General features: G+C 47.0%; 1 protein-coding gene across 2 annotated transcripts in view; it reads right to left on the reverse strand.

Annotated features, from left to right (window-relative positions):
• Window positions 1-19,623, reverse strand: part of LOC119458655 (coiled-coil domain-containing protein 9) — a 75,619-nt gene that overhangs the window by 30,701 nt on the left and 25,295 nt on the right. For both annotated transcript variants that reach the window (XM_037720518.2, XM_037720520.2), the window contains exons 5-8: window positions 17,374-17,412; window positions 12,534-12,719; window positions 11,266-11,438; window positions 7,520-7,593 (exon numbers count right to left, since the gene is read on the reverse strand). In XM_037720518.2, coding sequence (XP_037576446.1) covers window positions 7,520-7,593; window positions 11,266-11,438; window positions 12,534-12,719; window positions 17,374-17,412 — 472 coding nt within the window. The remainder of the gene's footprint in view (window positions 1-7,519; window positions 7,594-11,265; window positions 11,439-12,533; window positions 12,720-17,373; window positions 17,413-19,623) is intronic.

Consider the following 19,623-nt stretch of genomic DNA (forward strand, 5'->3'; position numbering starts at 1 on the left):
CCGTTAACGACGAAGAAGGTCAAAGAAGCTTGGCCGTTTGCGAATGCAGTTGCTCCTACGAGTCACTGAATTTGAGCATGGTTAGTAACAACCTACAGTCACACGAGCGACAAAGATTGGTCGAGCTATTGGAAAGACATGCTTCTGTGTTTGACTTCTGCGAAAAGGAGAAGCGACCATCTTTACCCTGTTCTCGAATTCAGCACAGGATCGATACAAGCTCTGCTCATCCGGTCCGGCAAAAACCTTACCGAGTGTCGTCATTGGAGCGGAACTTATTGCCGAACAAGTTCAGGATATGCTGCAGAAGGGCGTTATTGAAGAATCGTGCAGCCCTTGGGCAGCACTTGCCATTTTGGTTGAAAAGAAAGACAGCTCTTGGAGGTGTTGCAGTGATTATAGACGGTTAAACACCCTCACCAAAAAAGATGTATATCCACTGCCTCGAATAGACGATGTCATCGACTGCCTATATTCAGCTTCCCACTTTTCTTCACTAGATCTACGATGAGGGTACAGGCAGATCCCTAGGCACCCTGCTGACAAGGAGAAGACTGCATTCATGATGCCCAATGGACTACAGTAAAACCTCGTTAATTTGACCCTCGTTAATTTGTAAAATCGGATAATTCGGACTTTTCTTCTGGTCCCGGCCGGCGTATGCATCATTCAATGCAATCAAACTCTCGTTAATTCTGTCATGAGTAAGACGCCGGCGGCGACATAAAAGAAGAAAAAGACTAAGTAAACGGAGCGTTCTGAACGGCGCGAGCGTGCGAGGCGCGTGACCCGAGGTATGGTCGAGGGAGAAACGGTACTGAGCGAGCATTATCGACGTGGCTCCGGGCCAGGAATGTCGCATCGCCAGCTCCGCTCTGGCGACGGGAGACTTGGGGGTCTGGCCGAGTCCGTGACGTTGGCCGTCCAAGGTGTGGCCGTCGACCTCGGCAAGTTCGAGCGAGGCTCCTGGACCGGCTGCAGCCTCTCACGGCAGGACCGGGCACCCCAGAGAGGACCCCTCTTCCACGGCAGACCGGCACGTTTGATGATCCCCGGAACGCTACTTCGGCACTCGGGAAAGGAGCTAGACGGAAGCGGCGGCCGAGCACGTCGCTAGGCCTAAGCCGTCGCGCCTCCCTGCCACGTCAGCAACAGCGACCGGGTTACCCAGGCTCCCGAGACGAGCGAGTTCAACGACCCACTACAAGGCAGCAACGACTATACGACAGTCGGCGAAGGCAACGACATTTAGAAAGGTCCAACGAGATCCCCGCCGGGAGAAGACGAGCAACGAGCACGAACTGAGTAAGGACGATCCATTCTTGTAGTAGGCCAGAGTTGCCAGACGTTTGTGTAGGAAACGCCCAGAATCGGTGTGGTCTGAATTAAGGACACGTTTAGTGATTATTAAGGGTTAGGTTGTACATGCGTTAGTATTTTTCCTGCAGCGTGTTTTAGTGTGCTTAAGTTTATGGTTATGAATTTATTAGGTTGTACATTTTCCAGTATTTATTTGTTTAGTGTAGTTTGAGTTTTTAGTTTGAGGTTTTTTGGGTTTTGTGTGAGATTAAAATCTGCTTGCTGTGTTGCCATGCGTCTTCCCTCTCCATCTCTCATAACACCCGCACACCCCCGAGATCGGTGACAAACAACATCACAAATTCATACATACTTGGCCGCACATCGGTTAATTCGGACAACTTTCGGAGCTCAGCGAGTGAGGAGAGCCACCAATGTGCGACTCAAAAGATCAACAACGGTGCTAGCGTCCAACCGAAACGAAGCGGCGGAGTCCGCATCGCCATAGTCATCAGCAAAAATCGTACGTCAATGACAGCAACACCGGAACGCTTCGTACCTATTTGTTCCTTTAAAGCCTTTATTCTTGCATTTACCGCCGCGCATAGCACTGTGTTGGCCATGTGCCTTCATGACTGCGTAGTCGCCATACACGATCGCGTCGATAGCGGCCGCGGTATCGTCCGCAGCGGTTGCGGCAGTAGTTCCGCTTTGGCTCAGCGTGTGCGTCGGCCGCGGGCATCATAACTGCTTAGTCGCCATCCACGATTGCGTCGATCACAGTCGCGCAAACAGTTTGGTTTTGACTCAGCTCGTGCATCGGCCGTGTGCCTTCAGAACCGCAAGGTTGCAGTCCATGATCGCGTCCGCAGCGGTTGCGGCGAGCAGTAATTTCATGTTTACTGAGTGCAAAGCTTTCAAGGATGAAGAGCTCAGTCTACATAGCGATGGGCGGCGACCTGGCGACACTGTCGCATAAATAATTGGGATGTGCGCATGGTAGTGTAGAGTCTCAGATAAGCGCCGCGGCTGCGTTGTGAAGGAAGTCGCGAGGCCTTTGCTGCCGCGAGTGCTAATCAGTCACGAGATGACGAGAATTGCAGCATTCGCACTGCTTTTGTGCAAAATATAAACAGGATTTGCTGATTCGTTCAGTAAATAAAAGCATGTTGACGTAGTAAGCATTTTGACGTAGTAAGCATTTGGACGTAGTAAGCATTTGTTTCTTGTTTTCTTGATAGCCTCGATAATTCAACATTCAACTATTTTTTTCGGTCCCGTGAAATCCGAATTAACGAGGTTTTACTGTGTATCAATTGTGGAATCTCACACGTGCTCACATGTGCTGCTCCTAGCCTCGCGAGACGGTCTCGCGAAGCGTGGATAGGCGCACGCACGGCACGTCCGCATCGCTCAGCGATCCCCCGTCCAAGAGAACAGCCTTCTCCCTCTTACGCCCACGTAACTCCCGCCATCAGGTGGCATTAGCGAACAACCCTCACGCCCTCTATCGTTACATCCACGCCGACCGGCGGCGGCGCTTAGCTATGCGGAGAAGCCGGATTACAGGAGACGCGAGCTATGCGGGGAAAACCACATCAGGGGACATGCAAGAGTCATGCATCCCCACACAATTCAATGTTATGCTGTTTGGGCTTTCCCTCTACTTTTGAAAGATTTATGGACTCGATTCTTCGCAGTCTGAAATGGGAGGTATGGTCGTGCTATCTAGGTGACGTCATTTTTGGATGTACAGTGTAGACCGCTTATAACGTAAGTCGCCAGAGTCGTGAATATCCGCACTGTAAGCGGTACCGCACTGTAACCAAAGCAACAATTTTCAAGGCCCGCACATATGCAAAACATGTGCACTGAGCCGCCACGCGTATGCGACAGTCGAGGAATGCGGCTAGAACATTTGCATTCAATTTACAGTCGAATCTCGTTAATTCGAACCAAATCACGCGGCGGCGCCTCCGACCGGCATTGCTCCGGCACCGCCATAGAGTATAAGCTTAAGAGAGACCCCTCAATGTTGGGCGCGAACGAAACAAAACAAAAAAAAGAAACAAACAAAAACGCGGCGCAAATTTCACCCTCTCTCAATTGGCAAGGTCGCCGTTTCTGCGTTGCGCCGGAACATGCGTGTACGTGCCGACGTCTCAGCCACGCTACCGTAGCCACACGTAGAAAATGGCAGTGAACCCTTCTTTCTCCTTTATGCTTCCTCTACTTTTTAGTCACGTGTTGACCTTGCACGCTGCGGCTACGGCGCAGAGGGAAGCAGCGGCGCTGTCCCAGGCTGTCCAACGAAACTGCCCACGCCGGCAAATGCCTGCTTCCCGATAACGGCAGAAAACGAAACTTCGGGGAGCTGGCGCCGGGCCGGCTGGAGCGGCGGTGCCTGCGGCGCGCACGGTGACAGTCGAAAGTGAAGGAATTACGAGGGAGGGCGAGGGGAGCCACCGAAGCGGCGGAGTTGCCGAGGCGAAATCCGCTTCCCTGCTGCCCTCCTCCCTCACATTCCACGGTCTCCGCGTGCGCCCTTCCCCGTGCCGTGCCGGCGCCGCCCGTTCATTCCCTGAAGTTTCGTTTACTGCCGTTATCGTGAAGCGAGCGTTGGCCGGCGTTGGCAGTTTTGTGGCCCTCGCTCGCTATGTGCGCCGTGATATTTTCTCGCACTGAAGGTTCTGGTTTCAGCCTCACTGGCTGTTCGTTCGCACCATGTGCCCTTCTCCTCCACTTCGTCTCTCTCTCTCTTCCTCGAGCACTCCTTGGGGCGCCCGTTTGAGGGGGTGTTCGCCGTCTCCGCCGACTTCCGTACCCCCAGGCAGCCACACTGTAACCGCTATTTCGTTTCCCGCAACTGCACTATAAGCGATACGTGTATACATGGAGTGCTATGGGAAAATTAACAGGAGTCTGAAAAGACTGCACTATATCCGGTCCTGCACTATAAGCGGTTTCGTTATAAGTGGTCTATACTGTACTTTCGAAGAGCATAACGCCCATTTAAATCTCGTTTCAGATTGCATCGAAAAGTCCAGCTTGGTTTTGAATTCTAAGAAGTGCCGGTTTGGCGAACGACAAGCATTAGTCCTTGGTCACCTGATTGACAAAGATGGTGTCAGGCCAGACCACCGGAATATAGAAGCAGTCAGTGAGTTTAAGCCACCTCAGTCACTAAAAGAACTCTCCAGCTTCCTGGGATTATGCTCCTACTTTCGACAGTTCGTGCACAGATTCACAGACATTTTTCATCCTTGACAAGTCTCTTGCGAAAAGACAGCCCATAGGAGTGGACGCCTGAATGCGACACGGCATTCTCTCAACTCAAGTTTCTGCTGACATTAGAACCCATTCTTCGTCACTTCGATCCATCTGCTCCTACCGAAGTGCACAGTGACGCCAGCGGAATCAGCATCGGAGTGCTTGTTCAGAGTCATAATAATGAGTATGTGGGCGAGTCATTCTCTCAGCAGGGCTGAACATAACTACACTGTGACAGAGCAAGAATGCTTAGTGGCTGTATTTGCTGTACAGAAGTGTTACTGCTACAGTGCAGTCCACATATAACGATACCACATATAACGATATATCGGTTATAACGATGAGTCGACCTAAGAGTATCAACTTATGCATTGGGGCTATGAGAAAAAAAAACGTATATAACGATATATTATTCACCGCATATCGGATATAACGATTGAAATTTTGCTTCTGGGCAGTGATTTTCATGCAGAATAATCGTGAAAATTGCGTTCCTACGTTGCCCTTAACCGAGACGGGGCGAAAAGTTTGCCTACGCGAGTTCGTATCTGCCGCCATTACCGCGCAGCGCATCCCGCCCGCGCGCCGATTGCGAAAGCCACGGAGAGCATCGCAAGTTGGTGCAGCGTGCACAAGATGGCGCCAGCTGCTTCACCCCCGCGTCCCCGGCGGTCGCGCGAGCAGAGGGCGGAAGAAAGGCGATAAGCGAAGGCAACGCCTCCTCTGGCGAGGGGCGCCTGCGCTCCCTGCCGCGCTCTCTCTCAACGGAAGCAGCGGCAGGTGCACCCCTTGAGACGAAACTAATTTTGCAAGAGGGGGGAGAAAGCGATAAGCAAGCGGCGCCTGCGCGGCCTATGCACCGCGGAAGCAGCGGGAGGTGCGCCGTCAAAGCGCAAAGCTGCGTCTCTCGAGACGAAGCTGCAAATTTTGCAAGACTTGAAGTACGAGCTCGCGCATTGGATTATATGACGATTATGAAAACCGGGAGCGCCACGATCATGAAGGCTAGAAGCAGTGTCCATGCCGATCAACGGAAAAGGCGGGCTTCGTGCGCCACGACGAAAACCCCATGGGCGAAACCAACACGGTGGTGTCCGATCTCTGGGAGCACGTCGCTACTGACGATGAAATAGGTGGTGCTTCGATGGAGGAGCTTCTGAGTGAAAATAGTGCTGCCTCGTTCTGCAAAGAGAACTTCGACGGGGCGATCGTTGTCACGACAGACGGCGGCGTTGTGCAACGGAGGCGATGACAGCAGCAGCAGTGACAACGAGACTGACCATTGCCCGCCTTTGACACCGACCCCGAGTTTCAACCAAAGTGCAACATCGTCGATCGAGTCGCTCATTGAATTCATGCACGCTAAATTATGCCGCCAGTGTTCGCGCAGCAGATGGATGCGATGCACACGGCGGTTGTGACTCCGAAACTTCCGCGAAAGCAAGTGCAGATTTTTATTTCAGCGTGCCTAACGAGTGAGACGCTATTTAGAGGTATAAATAAAAGTTTCATTTTTCACGGCCTACTTTATACGACGCCGATTTTTTATCGCAAGTGTCAGTTTCGGTTTCGGGACTGCAAAGGTATATTCGGCTTTTTTTTTTTTTTCGCAGTCCAGATATAGCGATAATCGGTTATAACGATCGGATTTCTCGTTTTTCTCGATATCGTTATAAGTGGACTGCACTGTACCTCTACGGGTGTAGAGGTAGCACAATGGAGCACAACGGAGGATAACGCGGACAATCTCGACACCTGCTTTGTTGCTGTCTCTCACACGTTTCCTGACGCCACCGTCTTTCAGTGGGAACAGCACAATGACTTATGTTTGGACCCCCTGTCCACCAATGCCTGCAGTCCCAAGGCCAGTGGTCGCTTTTGTCTTCGAGATGGACTGTTATACAAGACAAATTACTCAGCAAGTGTTGCCGACGCCGTGGAAGAATTGCTTAGACTCTACACTTCGCAGTTCTGCCACTCAACACATCATCCCCAGACGAATGGCCTTGTCAAACGTACCAACATGCTGGCTACCAACATGCAACATCCAATCACAAGAACTGGGATGACATCTTACTGTTTATTATCTATGCCTACAATACAGCGAAGCATGAAACTACAGACCTCACACCTTTCTACCTGCTCTGCACTCGGACACTGCACAGCTGTCTCGATACCATTTCCCCTTTACACTCCATACAGAGGCCTCAGTAGCCAAAACTTTGTGCCGTGCTGAAGAAGCCCGACAAATTGCTCGTCTGCGTACACTGGCATCACAAGATTGCTCCAAGGAGCGGTATGACCTCCGCCACGACTCAGTTTCATTCGAGAAAAGTGATTGGAGTGGCTGTGGACTCCTCAACGCAGACGCTGGTTATGCCAAATGTTCTTGGCTCAGTATACCGGTCCCTTCACAGTCATTGACCGCATTAGTGATTTAATGTATGTGGTTGCCCGTGTAAAGTCACCAGGACGGCGCTCTAGCGCTACTCAACTTGCGCATCTTACGCACCTCAAGCGATATCACACTATCACTCAACCCTAACTCCCATGGTGGGCTTCATCTGCGAAATGGGAAATCTAACGCTTGGTTGAGGCGAAAGGAAGAAGAGGAGGACGACGAATCTTTTGGTGCGGAGCGCAGAACGAAACCAGTGCCGGATTGTTTTTCTGGACCCTCATCCATCAACTGTAAATAAACACGCCTCATTCGTAACAATATGTATTTACTTCCCAACCAGATAAGATGTCGTCTAATTATTAATTTAAATATCAAGCAATTCTTTGACAACTGTTCCTGCCATGCAGCACCAAAGGGCTCAAGAAGTTAATGTTCCAACTGTTCACCTTTGCAATCGGTGCAATTTCAATCTGCAGTTCAGAGCTGCTACTGTAGTTAACTGGCAATGTAAAAGGTGCAGATCATTTGCGAGGAAAGGGCTGCACTGACCTCGCAAGTAGATGTGGCTCCCCAGAGTGGATCCACCCCGAGGTGCTCGACGATCGGTTGGAGGTGATGGCGGCCTTCATAGAAATGGGAGATCAGAAGTCATCTCAGTCAAGTGATCGGTGATTTAAGCGCTGTGAACATGACAAAGAGGCACGCTAAGACATACCTGCCAATCCTGAAAAGCTGTATACACTGGACCACAGCAACGTGAAACCCCACACCTGGCGCCCCACATTGGGCGCCAGATGTGGGGGTCTCAAACATGCCCTTGGGACAAAGAAACAACAACACAGTAGTGCAAACAATCACAAGGACATCTGTTGCACCTTTCCTACACTAATGGCTGCTAGCTGATATTACAACCCATATAACATGCTGCTGGGCGCATGACAAATCAAGGATGTTCGACTCAAGCGAATATGTTCACCCCCATGCTGGACATCAATGCCTAATCATTTGTGTGTACAGTCACGCGAATGATGGTGCGTTCGAATCATCGAGTTCGTCCATCTTGGTGCCCCGCTTCAGTAATCTGACACCCATTAAGTGCTTGTGGTGCCACCACTACAGGCAATAGCTCTGCATCTCCAAAAGTGACTAGTCCTGAAAATCATTCTAAATGTCTGAAAAGCACATTATCATTGTGCCTTTTACCTTTTCATTGTGCTTCTTAAATGTCGTGCTAAATTAGTGTAGCATCTGCACCCATTTTGTGTGAACTGTCAGATTTATTTGAGCGATATGGTAACATTGCGGTTCCTAGCTGCAGTTTCTTTATACAGTATAGACCACTTATAACGTAACCGTTTATAGTGCATAACTGGCTACAACGCAGCCTTTTCCGACTCCCGTTTATACCCTCCCATAGAACTCCATGTATACGCACACCACTTACAGTGCAGCCGCATGAGACGAAATACCGTTTATAATGCGACTTCCGCGGGAAAATCTCGCCGCCAAGGACGGCAGCGAGCACGCTTCTCAACAAGGTGCGTGCTCCTGGCCGGCGTATGCATTAATCAAACTCTCGTTAATTCGGACTTATTTGGCTGCACATCGGTTAATTCGGACTTCTTTCGGAGCTCGGTGAGTGAGGAGCGCCGCAAATGTGGGACGCAAAAGAGCAAGAACGGCGCTAGCGTCCGACTGAAACGAAGCGGCGGAGTCAACATCGCCACAGCCATCAGTTGAAATCGTACATTGAAATCGTACAGCAACGCCGGAACGCTTCGAGCCTATTTGTGTGTCTAAAGCCTGTATTCTTGCGTTTACCACCGCACATAACACCATGTTGGCCGCGGGCTTTCGTAACTGCGTAGTCGTCATCCACGATCACGTCGATAGCGGCCGCTGTTTTCTCCGCAGCGGTTGCGGCGAACAGTATACTTTCGTTTTTACTCGGTATGTGCGTTGGCCGTGTGCCTAAAAAACTGCGTAGCCGCCTCGATAATAGCATAGATAGTGACCGCGGTTTTGACTGCAGTTGTTGCAACGAATGGTAGTTAATTCGTCCAGACTCGGTACGTGCGTCGGGCGCGTGCCTTCAGCACCGCAAAGTCGCCATTCATAATCGCGTCGATAGCGGTCACGGTTTTTCCAGAGCGGTTGCAGTAAACAGTTGTTTCGTTTTGACTGGGTGCAAAGCTGTTGAGCTTGAAGAGCACCGGCTACATCGCGATTATGTCTTCGCCAGCTCACTGGTGAAAACATAATCGCGATGTGCGCGCGATAGTACAAAGCATGTCTACATGCTTGGTCTACATGTTTTGCATAAGTGCAGGGCTTAAAAATCGTTGTTTTGGTTATAGTGTGGTACCGCTTATAGTGCAGACATTCGCGACTCCGGCGACTTACGTTATAAGCGGTTTACACTGTAATGTGGTACACGCATTAGTTAATGCTACAAGAGGATAAATTATTTTAACTAACTAAACAATTTCCCACTCTTCTTTGTTTTGAATGTGGCTTCTTACGATGCACTAGCGTAAACACGCTGTTGAAGGCAACACCACTTGAAGACCTTTGAGATTTTGATGGAGTTACATGCTCTATTGACCTGGCAGACTCGTGACTTGATGCCAGTTAAACTTCTTGTGTACCAGAGTCTATTTTGCTATTGAGCTGATAGACAATCGGTTCAAAAGCCTTCGAAATGCCTTTACAACACCGGTATCAAGGATCCTCATTGAGTTTTACGTACTTACTTTACTTACTTAACTTACTTCACCAGTATTACTTCACCTTACTTTATCTTTCTTACTTTACCTTACTTAATTACTTACTTTACTTACTTTAGTTTACCTTATTTATTTATTTGCGATGCCCTCAGGGCTTCACTTTTAAAGCATTATATATTGGGGCTACAATAACAATATTACATAAGAACATACAATAAGAACATATTTAGCACCAATTTCATAAAAATGGATAAAACATAAGGCAGCTGCAATAGTAAGAAAAGCTATTACAACACTAATGCAAAAATGAATTCAGCAGACTGCTGTCAATTCAACTCCAGTTATTTCCATCCCGACCAAAGGTCTTGGCGCTGGGCTCACACTTTCACTATTTCGATCCTCAAATTGGTCGCCGCTAGATCGTTCGAACTTGACCAGTCAACACGAACGTGCCTGACCCCGATGGTGACCTCAATAGTGACCCACATTAGTGGCAGTGGAGCTTAGGGGACAGTGAATAGACTGAACACCTTTTCTTTTTTTTATTTCCCATCAAAAACGACTATTTTCGGTCTGCCCTAGGAAGATTTTCAATGTTTGATTATAGTATTCACCTGATCCTAATAAGCACCTTTTTCGATAAAACTAGGCTGAAAATTGCCTGCGCAGTGCAATTGGATACGAAACCAAAACCGCCTTTGTGGCATTTGTATGCTTTTTTTGCATAACACAAATGTACAGTGACAAAGCTGACTTTAGAAAACTGGCCGCCATTGTGCAAGACGTATTGGACCCTTGCCCATTTTGTTGCCAAAAAATCGGGTTTGGGTTAGATTTCTGCTCTGTTTAGGATCTTTAATGTCATTTCTACGTTAGTTTACTACTTTGGACGCATAGAAAGAGGGCGCACGTTTGATTGTGGGGTGTGTTAGGCTCTGGCAAATACTGCCAAATGAATCGGCGTTTTTTTCTGCATCCTGTTTAATTCGACACGCTAGATAATTCTACCAGTTTCGTCAGTCCCTTCAGTGTCGAATTACCAGAATTTGACAATAAGAACAGATATGTCAAGCAAACATTCTTATGAAATAAGCATGCAATACAACAAGGTAAGTGTAAATGAAACTTGCGTGAGAGATGAGGTATATCATGTAATGATGGCATTACAGTCGAATGCCTTTATAATGCAGTGCTTGGGGCCTCTGAAATTTTTCGTCCTACAGGTAACTTAATTGTAAAGGTTGCACACCACTCACAATATAACTGGGACAGAATTATTCCTTCGTCACATAGCTCATTTCGTTGTAGAGGTGTTCGACTGTACTGCTTCACGAAAATGGTCTATGTTACTTACTCATTTGACAGGCAAGTGATTTCAGCAATAATTTGTTGTTAGCATGAATAAGTGAGAGTAAGTGTGGCGATGTGATTGTCGACCTTGTGGCAATGATCCACATGATGCCAGATGTAAGGTAGACTGCCCTCCACCCTAGCCTCCCCCCCGCAGAGCTGGTGGAACTAGTATTCGACATTGGTATGGCAGCCTAACGTGGAACATCACCAGCTCACCCCAACTGCTGGCCCTTGTGGAGGTCCCACTCGCGCGTGAAGTTGCCTTCGGAATCCATGTGGCGCTGCATTCGCGCCTGGTCAATGGCAGCACGGTCACTTTTCCACTGCTCGTACTCTCGCCGCTCTCGTCCCGTCATGGCCAGTTTTGGAGGCAGGGTGTGGCCAGCCTCCTGGTTGGGGCAGAAGGGACACAGCTTATTTGCAACGGTTGTACGTGGCCTTCTCCTTCCAACACTGGGCGTGTTGCAATTCATTCCGGCAAGCAAAGCCGTCTAACTTTACATGTAAGAAGACAGCTTTTATGGTGCCCACTGGCACAGAACTCTTTAACTGAAAAGCTGTCATAATCTTGTTCAGAGTGCAAATAAAAGAGTTACTTATTTCTCACACATTTTATTTTATGCTATGGTGCTGCTTAATCTGTGTTATAGCAGACGACTGCTACAGAATATTGCAGTTTGACGACTCACATCACTGCTTTCTGAAACCTGCATCTTCCCCAAAACTAGTGCCTTTATGTAAACATTTCTCACACTAAACATTAGACCTGTCAGCCAGGTCAACGGGCCTTAATGATAATGTTTGTAAGTCCGGTTAACAGTGCTTGTTTGATTTCACTCCACCCTGCAGCTTCTTGTTCTACTGCTTATCTGAATTGTGCACTCGCTAGATAGCAATGAAGCCTGCATTGTTTCAGACTTTGATGTCATCACTTTGAAGCCATCTTATTTTCCATCATTAAAAATTTCTGCACTGATAAGACGTACACGGACAAATGCACACAGATAGGAACTGCACTGCATGTGCAGTTCGCACTTATATGTGTAAGGTTATAGTGCAACACTTATTAATGATCCTTTGCCTACCAGCCCAACGTCAAAACTATACTACATTCCTTGCCACCTGTCTGGCAAAGATGGTAAAGAAGCTGTTTGATTGATTAATTCATTCATTCATGACATTTAACGTACCAAAGCAACGGCTGGGGCTATGAGAGACAGCGTAATGAAGGGAATCGGATTCATTCTGACCACCCGGGGGTTCTTCAATGTACACCTAATTAACAAGTGTTTATGCATTTATGCCCTATTGAAATGGCATCGCTATGGCTGGGAAATTAACCCTCAATCTTGCGCAGAGAATGCCATAGCCTGTGAGCCACCGCAGTCGCATCTTCATGTCATAATTTGGAACACCGAAGGTTTATCGACTGACATTGTCACCATGTGTGCATCTGGCCATTTACAGTAAAACGGGATGCTCACCCTGTGCAGTGCCTTATCCTGGCGCATGGCATGCCGTACATTCTCAAAGTCCTGGCCTCCGTAGTTGTCCCGGTGGCGACGGCTGTTGCCACGGTCTCCGCTGGCATCCCCACCGCCATCTGCATCACCCTCGCGCATTCGGTCAGCCAGGAAGCGATAGTTTGGGTCAGGCGGAGGACCGTCCTCCTGCAGGTCAGCGTATATGCTGTGATGACACACATTCACTACAGTGGCCATGACCTTCACACTACATCAGAGGCCCCACAGAAGGACAACAAGTACTATAACACAAGTGCAAATATTAATGCGAATAGCACTCCTGGCATTGTCAGACAAGTTTTCTTTGAGGCTATCTATCTAACCGATAACCGAATCTCCTTCTTAGCTGCTCAGTTGGACACACTCTTCAAACTCTGTATGTTGCTTTTTTAACTGACTTTGCCATTGTAGTGGATAGTCATAGTACTATCGAAAGTGCCATCGATAGCTCACTATTTATATTGATAGTACTATCAAGCGCACTATCGATAACGTAAAATCATGATTGCGCAGTAACAATATTGTCACATGATAATATAAATCTATTGATAGTACAATCGATATTACGATACCACTATTTATACACTATCTAGCACTATACTGGGCAGTATTGAAGAACTGTGAGGCATAAAGTTCACAAAACGTGGTCAACTCTACCACTTAAGAATTCTCTTTATCTACAATGCAGGCACACTTGTAAAGTTGTGTTGGTTTTCTTTTATGTTTTGGTGTTCCAAGCTCTTCTTCATGTCTTTCTTTTTTACAGAAAACATTTATTTACTTAACATAACCTCAGAGCCAGAGGCATTCTAGAGGGGAGTGGTACAATAGAAAATAGAGTACATCAGAAGCAAAGAAAACGCAGTGATTTCATTTCATTTATTTCTGAAAGTGCCCAAGAACAGCTCTAGGCATTAGTATTGGAGCACTTGTGTTACACAAAGAACAGAAAATAAAAACAACAAAGAAAACAAAAAACCTGAAAGAAAACTGATAAAATATAACAAAAAATTGAATTACATTAATGACAGAAATCTGATAATGAGCAAATGCAAGAGCTGGAAATAATATCGTAACGTAAGGTATTTTGTTGTGTCACAAGAATTGTTATAGCAATAAGAGGTAAAAGCGGAGTAGAAAATATGATACTATGTACAAACATATACCGTAAAATTCCGAGCAAGCGCACCCGCTCAAGCAAGTCGAAATTACCAGCAAAGTTAGGGGGGTGCGCTATCCCGGAACGGCACCAAAATTCAAGACGGCAACAACAAAATTTTCCCGCAAAAAAAAAAAAAGAAGCGCAGTGGAAATAGGATTCAAATTTTATTGAACATGAACTTTATTAAGCTAAAGATTTGTTAGTGGTGTTTATCACTCTCAAAACCACCGAAATAACTACAGAAAGAGCGCATCGACACTGCACCGACGCGTCACCGTGACCGGCGAATTGAACATTGGTTATGCAGCTTCTATTCCAGGCAAAATTATGTCCGCTAGAGTAAAGTGATGCGTAATGGTCACTTTATTAAAACCATGTCCAGGTGAAACGTTTAGCACTAATGAGAGTTCCGATACAAGTCAAGCTCAGCTGCAGTGCATGGCTACCGACGGCGGACAGCAAACCGCGGCTCGGCCATGCTCGCATCGCAGCTGGTGGCGCCGCAAATATCAGCATGTTTTATTCATCGTGTGAAATTATTGCGAGGAGAGGGTAAAGTGGCAACGACACAGTAACAAAACATTGCTGCTTGGGAGCGTCGGCGGTTCATTCTGAAGCGCCTTCTGCTACAGATTCGAAGTGAACTGGAAAAGGCCTAGCGACGATATCGGTGGCGAGTGATTAGTAGCGGTGAAGCTGCCGGCAACGCCAGAGCGTAGCCGCGACCACTCCTCTGTCGCCGAGTGGTCACGTCGCTGTGCCGCAGGGAAATCCTCTGTGCCGTGTGAGAGGCAGATCTTGCCGTCGGCCAGTGGTCCGTGAACTACAGCGCGGCAGCCGCAGTTCGCCCCAATGCGCACGTGCGCCCACTGGGGTACCCGGGTGCGACCATGATTCGATGAAATGGCTCATCGCGGCATCCCGATGCGCACCGGTGCGATTGGCTGAATTTGCCATTATTTTCGTGGACTGGATATGGCAGGCCAGTGTTGGTGCGGAGCGGGGGGGAGGGGGGGGGGCGCTTGCACGGGTGGGGGAGCTTGCTCGGAATTTTACGGTAGTTAGATTACAAAAAGTTTCTTTCTGTACAATGTAAGCTGCTTTGTCACAAAAAAAATTCCTGGTTATACAATGTTAGCTAAAGTTTCACGAAAAAGGCTCTTATCAGTAATATTTACAATATCAGCGGGAAGGTGGTTCCAATCTATTCATGTGTGAGGGAAAAAAGACTGGGAAAAATGCTTTGTTTTACATAGTTACCGTATTTTCCGGTGTATAAGACTCTTTTTTTTTTTTCTGAATGTTTCGTCGGTGCGTCTCATCGGATGGGTCTTAACAGCTGTCAAAATCGAATTTGATGTTACGGCCACGCGAAGCCGGCTGGTTGACTTTATTGCTACGCGTGTTCTGTGCGCGCTATCGACGTGCTGGGTTCTTCTTGTGATCAAGTTCCCGAGCACCGTGCGAGAAGGACGGAGCAGCAACGCATGCGGCGGCAGGCCGACCACGAGTCGACCGACCCCAAAGTCGTCGCATCTGCAGATCGCTGTCAAGATACGGCATGCGCAGCTGCGCAAACTACGCAGTTGCTAAAAGAGTACAAGCTGCCCCCCCTTCCCCTCTCTCCCTGCCTTTCTGCTTTCGTCCCATGTGTGCGATTTGGCTCACCGGCGCACGCTTTCACTCGCACATATGGCTCGCGGACTTGAACTTTATACGGAACATCGCGGCAACCACAACGGCAGAAATGTGCCTGGAGTGGAAATATATGGCACCTATGTGCTTGTGCGTGACCTGCGTTCACAGAGTGAAACGTCACAAATTTTTTTTTTATATCGCTTATTGAACGAACAGGTGCGTCTTATACACTGGTGCGACTTATATAGGTTTTTTTCCGGAATAACTGCTGTTTTGAGGGGGGTTAGTCTTATACAAAGGTGCCGCTTATAATCCGGAAAATATGGTAGGTCCCAGCTTTATGACAGAGATCAACACGGTGTGATACATAATGTGTTCTTGTAAAGAATTGCGCGTGCAGTGTAGGATGATGATAAAGCCTATGAAAGAGTGCTAGACATGCAATTCTAGGTCGAACAGCTAGCAAAGGAAGACTAAGATTATATTTCATAGAAGAAATGCTCACCGTTCTATTATAATTACAAAATATTAATTGAACTGAGTAATTCTGGACAGGTTCTTGTTATCAGGTTATTATGGCCAGGATCCCATACAGAAGTAGCATATTCTAATTTAGGACGCATTAAGAGTTTCATAGAGTAGGTGTATCAGGTTAACAGTGTCAGCACCATTTCGTCACTACTGTTCATTGCATGTGTACTCAGCAATGGTTACTTAGTTAAGTGCGCATTTCTTTGTCATCATGACTAGATCCACGCCCCTTCACAGCCATTCTTTGCACTCCCTTGAAATGAAAGTATGCATTCTTGTCCTCACACTCAATTTATTGTTTTTGGAAGGCAGACCTTTAGCCTTGCTCTCTGTGGTTTGTTTCCTTTGAAAATGAACCATAATAAACTTCAAGTTCAAGACACTCTTTTATGTCTTTTTCACAGGTACCGTATTTACCAAATTCTAATGCGCCCCCAAATTTAACGCACACCGAATTTTCGTGGACTTAAATTAAGAAAATAAAAGTGCACCTAGATGTAACCTGCCACCGATTCACGAAAGAAAAATATAGCATGCCCCTCACATTCGCGATCAGAAAAAACGAGACGGGAAGAATTTACCTACAGAGATGCGCATTTTTTTAACCTACCCATCTAGCCACCGTACTGCAGCTTAATGTGAGCCGCACGCACAAGCAGCGGGCTCCGCGTCATGCCGTGTGCCAGTGGCCACGGGTAACGTATGCTATCTGAAATAAGGCTGGAATGGCGTGTCCCCATCAATCACACAGGTGAATGGCCCAAGTCGCGCGTGAACTGGAGACGGGGTCCCCACAATCATTATTGACTATAAGAATTAAATCTGGCTACTGGGTGTCTATGCCAAAACGAAAAGGAATGCGAAATCCAGAAAAATTTTTAAGAAAGAATGGGAGCCACCACACCAACCTATGTGCCTGCACACCTTCACCACACCTGCCTTTGTGCCAAGCACCCCGTACGGCACGCCTTTGTTGCATCGCCCTAAGCACTGCCAGCCTGGCGCGCCTCTCTTCATTCCTCGTTTCCAACAGAGGCGCAGTCGACTCGGGTATCAGTGGAAGACAGACAACAGAGGTGATGCGCAGGGCGACACAGGTGTGCCGTGCGGTGCACAAAGGCAAGTGTGGTGCGCGGGCAGACAGGTGGATGCTGCGGCGGCTCGCATTTCTTTTTTTTTTCTAGGATTTTGCATTGTTTTTCTTTTGGGCACACGCATCCATTATCCATATTTAGTTGTTATAACCATTAACGCCATGGGATCATTGTAGTAATTGGTTTGTTTAACTAAAACACATAAAAAAGCTGACAGTGCATCAACTGCTCATTGTTACACCTGACATATTGTTAAAACCGGTATCGTCACAAGTGGGTTCGACCGTATGCAAACAACAATTCTTGCGTCTTCACTCAAGTAGTACTAAAGTGGTCAAATATATATATATACATATATAAAAAAGGATATTCTTACAGTGCTGAGCCTTTGCATTCGGTGGGCCAAGGTGTCCCTCTGGAATTTAAAATATAAGAGCATGTAAAAAAGCATGAATACTAAAGGCCTGAAGAAGAAGACATTAGAAGAGTCACAACCACATGAAGAAAAGAGACAATGAAGCAAGCGAAAGTAAAGGGGAAATTAATTATGATTTATGTTCAATTGAAATATACAAGTAATCAGCTAAAGGCGAATGAAAGAGTTGTAGTGGGTAGGAGTTGAACCCACACCTTCCATGTTACGTGCGCAGTGCTTTACTAGTTCAGCTACCGCAGCCGGTCATCCTCCCGTTCAATTTCTGCCAGTAGCGGTGCGACCGTCCGAACACTGGACGGCAACTGTATGGGCTTTAAGTGTCTCTGCTAGACGACCAAACTAGCTAGTGTTGCTTTAGTAGTGCCCCTTTAACCGTTCTTCCACATCGGAGAAGTCTACAGTATGAGGCGCTCGCTATTTTTTCTTTCAAGTGTGACTGTGCTGCAGATGCCTGCCGCAGATGTGTCATGTGAACAAATGTATCAAAACACGTGCATGACGTACAGAAAGCAATGTGAGAGTGGCCGTCAACCAGGCAGCTCATACCTTTTATAGCAACACAGCACTTATATCTGGATTTACTTAAATTATTGGCCTGGACATCTTGTGACTGAAAAATATGCAAGGGTGGGGGGGAGGGCTGGGAGAATTTAAGCATGCAAACAGGATCTTCATCTTTCCCTTTTTTTCTCCTTCGATACGAGCATACTGCTATTTTGAATGCTACATTCAAAAATTGTACATTTTGGTCGCATTAACGAGAGAAACGTGAGCCAGCGAAGAAGCCTAGCGCTAACGGTAAATGTCACCGGCACAAAGAAATGCACCCATTGCAACTGCCAAAATGTGCGCCAGCTATTCAAATCTGCATCAGCTAACAGGAGTACTTCCTGCATGCACGTGGCAGCAGTAATGAATTGCAATGCTATTTTTTCCTCTATTCACCAACTTATTTTTCTTTCATTTTTGTACAGCGAAATACGGTTCTGAATGTCTCCTCTTTACAACAATAGCAAGATGGCAGTGTTGCATAAATGAAAAGCGTTGCATAAACGGAAGTGCCATCAAGCCATTCGTAGAGAGATAGCATGTCCGGAACACAATTTTCAACCTGATTTTTGTCGACTGCACACAAGAAAAGTGTGATTTTCTCAACGTCTTCTTCACCATTTCTTTGTAATATTCTCCTAGATAATAAAGGGATATCACAAAAAATAAATATAATCAGAAATTTTGAACATGTCAACCATTTGAACTGCTGAGTTCCCCCTTGAGCTTACTAAACCGAAGCAGTGGGTAGCATTTCTGCCACCGTGCGAATAATTCTGGTGGTTATTTGTGATTTTGCACAGTTTGAAGAGCTTGTTTTTCCACATTTGAGTGATCAGGTGCATAAAAAGGTGTTCTAGCGCATGGGAAGTCTCGATTAAGCAAACGCCCATGGACTTTGTTCATGGACAAGTTCTGTGCCCTGAGGAACCTGCATATAAAAAAAAAAAGAAAATCATGGTGTTTAACGTCCTGGAACTGCACTGTGTGTCATCTGCGTGTTACGAACGAGAAGAAAGGAAACCGAGGACCCGATTTTTATTAGTCATATCATAAGCAGCCAACAAACAAATACACCAAGGAAAGCATAGGGGAAATTACTTGTACTTATTAATTTAATTAAAGAAATGATAAATTAATGGTAATGAAATTGGATGAAAAAAACAACTGGCCGCAGGTGGGGAACAAACCCACGTCTTTGCATTTCGTGTGCGATGCTCTTACCAATTGAGCTACCGCAGCGTCGTTTTCCCATCCATTTTCTGAGATATTTAGTATTTATGTTTATCTGCTAGAACTAAACCTGGGAGCGTTAGCCAGTGCCACCACCCACGGCTTGGAACAACCGCCGTCAGAAACGAAACTGAGGGCCCGGTTTCGTTTCTCCTCGTTCAATACATAGTGAGGCCTCGAATCCAGCAGCACTGATGCCTTCAGGTAGCATGTGTGGGTTTATTAACCAGTTGCTTTCACCCGAAAAGATCATGTACACGCGACGCCTGCGGCAGAAAGGATGATGATCCAGGAACGTTCTGTGGCCCCGATAACGTTCACATGGGAGATTGGATTGCCATGTATGAGCGAGTGAGTACCCACCACAGATGGGTTGCAACCATAATGTTGGCCAACCTCATGTTAGAC

Source organism: Dermacentor silvarum, chromosome 7 (assembly GCF_013339745.2).
Source record: "Dermacentor silvarum isolate Dsil-2018 chromosome 7, BIME_Dsil_1.4, whole genome shotgun sequence".
NCBI lineage: Eukaryota > Metazoa > Arthropoda > Arachnida > Ixodida > Ixodidae > Dermacentor > Dermacentor silvarum.